General features: G+C 51.7%; 1 protein-coding gene across 1 annotated transcript in view; it reads left to right on the top strand.

The window, feature by feature from the left end:
* The window catches only part of LOC146222024 (ephrin-B3-like), a 50,363-nt gene extending 46,240 nt beyond the window's left edge, over positions 1–4,123 (top strand). Inside the window, exons 4-5 of the mRNA XM_084691569.1 lie at positions 97–168; positions 2,379–4,123. Of these exons, the coding sequence (XP_084547695.1) occupies positions 97–168; positions 2,379–2,806 (500 nt within the window). The 3' untranslated portion in view covers positions 2,807–4,123. The remainder of the gene's footprint in view (positions 1–96; positions 169–2,378) is intronic.
* Positions 4,124–5,508: the final 1,385 nt, after the last annotated feature.

The following is a 5,508-nucleotide window of genomic DNA, read 5'->3' as shown; positions in this document are numbered from 1 at the left end:
CAAGATGGCAGTTGGAGATTGAAGGAAGAGGCTCTAAACACTTACCTTTATCTCTCTCTCTCCCTCTCTCTCTCCCTTCCTCCCTCCTCAACACAGGCCCTTATGGACTACCCCCCAAACCAGCCAAACCAGACCAGACTGCAGGCCGGACCACCAACAGAAACCCAGGTAAGGAACCAGGAGGTAAACACACGTTGCACCCCCATGGAGATAAAGCAGAAGGAAGATTATTTTTCTTGAATTTTTTTTTACTGGAAAATGGTGTGTGAGGAGAGAAGGAAAGAAAGAGAGGAAAGGAAAGGAAACGACAGAGAGGCGACAGATGGAGGATAGGAGCCTGGTGACATCTGTGGATCTCTCTATTTAATTCCATCTCTCCCTTCTCAGTCTCTCTCTCCCCCCCCCCCCCCCCCCCGCATATCCCATCCTTCCTCTCCTCCGTCGCGGTGCCTAGCCCTCAGAGCTAAGTGCTGCGGGCGAGGAATGGCTGTCTAATAGCCGCCTAGGGAGGAATAGAGGGAGGGACTGGGGGGCGGCCGGAGGCAACGTTTCAAAGACTTATTATTGTCATTAGTTTAGGCGGCCTGGTTTCAGCTGCTCTTGTGAGAGGAGAGGAGAGGGAAGGCGAGAGGGGAGGATAGGAGAGGAGGGGAGGAGAGAGGAGAGAGGGGAGGGGAGGAGAGGGGAGGGGAAAGTTGCAGGAGAAGCAAAGACGAGAGGGGAAAATAACTTGTTAGAGGATCTCATTGTGTGGCAGGGGACTTCTTCATCTACGCTGAATGTGCTGTTCTGTCCAATCTTATACCTCGGCTGTCTCTCCTCTCCTCCACTAGGAAGTGTAAATGAACGTTGAAGGAGAGGGGGGAGAGAGGGGGGGGGTCGAGAGGGAAGGAGAGAGGTCCAAAGAGAGGGGGGAGAAGGGGGGGGGTTGAGAGGGAAGGAGAGAGGTCCAAAGAGAGCGAGAGGGGGAAGGGGGGAAGAGCAGGGGCAAAAGGAGATGGCGTTCGATGTTGAAAGACAACAAGAAAGAACGGAAAACAGAGAAAGGGAGGGAGAGCAGGAGAGAAAATGGGGACGGATGATACTAAAAAGAGCCTGTGAATGAAGACAGCGGTAATGGAGATGGTGAGAATGAGAAGGATGGAGGGCTAATGGACAGAGGAAATAAAGAGACAGAGAGAGCGAGAGCAAGAGAGAGAGCAAAATGGGAATAGGCGTCTTGTGTTAGCGTTTTGCTCTCAGTCAGCCTGGCACAGCAGGGGGGCTAGCAGCAGGGGGTGGGGGCTCTGGGGCCACGTTTGAGCAAGGGAGGTCATTATGTCCACAATAACCCGGGGAGAGGGAGAGAGAGGGAGAGAGGGAGAGAGAGGGAGAGAGAGAGAGAGAGATAGGGGGGGGGGGAGAGGGGGAGAGAGGGGGAGAGAGAGAGAGAGAGAGGGGGAGAGAGGGAAGGAGGGAGAGAGGGAGAACAAGAGAAGAGGAGGAAAGAGAAAACGAGGGGATGTGTGCCAAGAATAACGAGTGGCCAATCCGGAGAGTGTTGCGTTAGCTGTGCTAACCGCCCCGACCGACCACATTGGCACGGTCTGTAGCCCCCCACCCCCCACCGCCCCCACCCCCTCCTCCCCCCGCCCGCCAGAGCCTCATAGGGGGTCCCCCCAGAACACCTGCTGGGCTTGGAACCATGCGGTGGAACCGGAGGGAGTGTAGGGTTCTGGTGGGAGTGTGTGGTCCCGGGGTAGGGGAGAGGGGCCGGGGGTTTGCTTCATGTGGTGGAACCCTAGTGCTACCCAAACACGGTCGTTAGGGTAACGGGTTAGGGAAATACTCACTTAATCTGCCGGACTCAGACTCCTGTTACTGCGGGCTAGACAGGCAGTCCACAGGCATTGGGTGCACACACCTACTCACAGTCAAAACACACTCACCAACGTGTGCGCACACACACACACACACGCATGCACACATGCATTAGTAGGCTACACTAAATGGAGACCAGCATCAACACCAAAGTATATATTGTGTATTTATTAAGTATATATGTGGACATACACAAACACTAGCACACAACGCGTGAGTCACTTTCACAATTATTGCATTCCCTGAAGTGAACAATAGGATTGTAGATGTTTGTGTTTTAGTGGTTTCCACTTATGTGCCGTTCATTTAGTCATAGTTGACTGTCACACCAAAGTGAGGTCATTGTCACATGCATTACAAATGTTGCCCCATTTGAGTGCTAGTGTGGTCCAAACAAGAACAAGCATTACAGCACTCATATTACGGTGTGGTGGAGTGGTTGACCATGACAGCCACAGTGAATGTGTTTACACAGAGAAGATCTGTGTATGACGGTTGTGGTCCTGTCTCCCCCCCAGGTGGTTCTGGGAACGCAACCCACCCCCGGGGCGGGGGAGTGTCCGGGGGAGGCGGGGGAGAGAACGGACCCCTCCCCCCTTCCAACGTGGCGGTGATCGCGGGCGCCGCCGGAGGCTCCGCCTTCCTCCTGCTGGTGACGGCGGTCATCTGCGTGGTGTGCTACCGCCGGCAACACGCCAAGCACTCCGACACGCACCACCCCCCGCTCTCGCTGTCCTCCCTCACCAGCCCCAAGAGGGGCGGCGGTGGGGGCGGCGGCGGGAACAACAACGGCTCGGAGCCCAGTGACATCATCATCCCGCTGAGGACGTCGGACTCGGCCTACTGCCCGCACTACGAGAAGGTGAGCGGGGACTACGGACACCCCGTGTACATCGTGCAGGAGATGCCCCCTCAGAGCCCCGCCAACATCTACTACAAAGTATGAGGGGGGTGGGGAGGAGCTGCCCCCCTGCCTGACGCCCACGCCCACCTTACTGCCCCCCTCGCCTACAGAACGCCACGCCCTACGACAGCCCCCCACCACCACCGCCGCCGCCGCCGACCAACCACCCCCCACCCCCCCATCCATGATCTGCTGCCCCGTTTCAGCCTTTAAGCTCCTCCTCCTCTCACACTGTGTACACGAAGTGTGTGTGTGTGTGTGTGTGTGCGCAAATGTGTGCAAGAGTGCGTGTGTGTTTGTGGAGGGGAGGGGATGACCATGCATCGCTTTGCATCGCCTTGACCCTCCCAGCACCACCACCCCCACCCAGCCCCCCTAAAGAGGACAGCACTGGTGAGAGACTGGACCGGCCCATGACCCCCCCTAACCCACTCCCCTCTCTCAGAACCAATCAGATTCCCCAGAGAGAGAAAAGAACACCCCACCCCACCACATATCGCCATGGGAACATGGGAGAGAGCACTTTGCTCCAGAACATGGACTTCACTCTCTGGGATGCCTAACCCCTAAGAACTACAAATCCCAGCACTCCGGCCGCGCCAGAGAACTCTGACCCCAGGTGGTCCCAGTGGTCCCGCCCTAGATCTCTGTTAGCCTATCAGAGACCCCTGATGCTAACTCACCTGTAGGATTCTAGTTTGTTTGTGTTTGTACGGTTTCTCATTCTAAACAGGGGCCTCAGACTCATCCAATCAGAACACTAGGCTGGGGTCACATGACTTGACTCTTAACTAGAGGTCTGACCAATTGAGTCTTAGTGACATTCAAAATCTTGTATATTTTAATAACTGTGAGTGTGAGTTAGCGTGACTGTGTGTGTGCGTGTTTGTGGAAGGTTGAGAAAGTATGTATGTGACTGGGTAATAATTATGACACTGCTGTCACACAGGAAGGTGTGTGCAGTTAGTGTGCTTCAGTAAAGCATGTGTGTTTCTTGTGGTGTACAAGCTATACATGCGTGACTGTGAGTGACTGTGAGTGATTGTGTGTGTGTGTGTGTGTGTGTGTGTGTGCCTCTGTTCTTTAGACTGTCTTAAAAACCAAAACACAAAAAAGTGAGCGAATATCAAAAAAGTGAGATTTTTTTATCGCTATCAACACGTATAGATGATATATATGACTACCCAGTAAATCATTTTTAGTTGTTTTCTATTGTTTATATTATATTTTTCCCACTCTGTTGCTAGTCTGTTTTTTACCCGCTGGTTGTTTTGATGACAATTTAAAATGCTGACCTTGTATCTCTACCTTTTCCCTTTGCCTTGTAAATTAATTTAATCCCTTTGTTATTTTTTGTTCTTTCCTGGCAAACAGTTCTTTTCTCTCTCCCAGCCCCCCCACCCCCCACCCAGCCTCCGATGGGTTTTCTACAACCCGTGTATATTTTTATAGCTCCTTGTACTATGCCGTAGTTTTGAAGTTTTAGACCTCGTTTGTGGAAGTGTTGAGGTAGAAAACCATCTATGAAAGTTTTTCTTTTTGAACGCAAGAAGAAAAGGAAAAGCGAGAGGGGGGAGGGGGGGGTGAAGTGAAGACGAGGGGACGGACGGTAGGAGAGAGAATAAAGGAATGTGGAACTTTTTTTTTTGTGAAAAAAGGAGAGGGGAAAAAAAAGAGTGCGCAGGATTGAGTCGCTGCTGTAGAGAACGACGGAGGAGAGAAGGAGAGGGGAGACGGTAGATGAAGGATGCCTTGGGAAGAAGGGGATGAAGAGAGTGAGACAGTGGATGGAGGAGGAGGAGGAGGAGGAGGAGAGACTGTAACGGACTGCTGAGAAGGAGAAATGCACCCTGGGAGGAGAGGTGGAACGGACATACACACCAAATGGATTTCAGGGAAGAAACCTGACTGTGGAATGAGGAGAGATTTAATCTCCAGAAACACACCACACACACACACATGTTGAGAAAGCGACTGACACACACGGGGCCTGCAAACACATCTCTTGACTCGACAGAGGAAGAGATTTTGAAATCTCAAAATATATTCTTCTCATCCAGAACGACGTCTTTGCATTTCAGACACACACTCTCATTCTGATTCTAATGACGCAGACGCACACACACACACACTCTGCTGGACTGACTGATTGAGGTGAAATAGGCCCACACGCAGAGAATAGTCCCTTGAGCAGTCTGGTTCTGATGCACCACACATGAGAACACACACACACTCACACACATATACATGCACAAAATACTATATATACTGATTTCACACACAACTTCTCACAAATGCCTACTGATTGCATTCAATGTCACACTCACATAGTCAACTCTTCACACACACACACACACACACACACACACACACTGATTGCCATCAGGAGGTTCAGTATTTCTGACACAGCTCAGGCTCTTTCCTCATGATTAAGACAACCTCTGAGAGAGTGGCCGGAATGAAAAAGAGGGCTTGTTGAGTGTGTGTGTGTGTGTGTGTGTGCGTGTGCGTGTGTGTGTGTGTGTGTGTGTGTGTGTGTGTGTGTGTGTGTGTGTGTGTGTGTGGCCAGAGACAGTTTCAGTGCAGTAACCCTGTACCCTAAACACACACGCACAATACAACAGCACAACAACAATACACAATGATTCACAGTCATGTTGAAGATAAAGAGTTGTATTTCCTCCAAAGGTGTCTCTAACTGTGTTACAGTTTTCGTCATTCTCACACACACCTCTGTTGGCTAC

The sequence above is a fragment of the Hypomesus nipponensis genome, chromosome 25 (assembly GCF_054491055.1).
Source record: "Hypomesus nipponensis isolate SF chromosome 25, ASM5449105v1, whole genome shotgun sequence".
Taxonomy (NCBI): Eukaryota; Metazoa; Chordata; class Actinopteri; order Osmeriformes; family Osmeridae; genus Hypomesus; species Hypomesus nipponensis.
The sequence above is the reverse complement of the archived record's forward strand: the minus strand, read 5'-3'. Positions and strand labels throughout refer to the sequence as shown.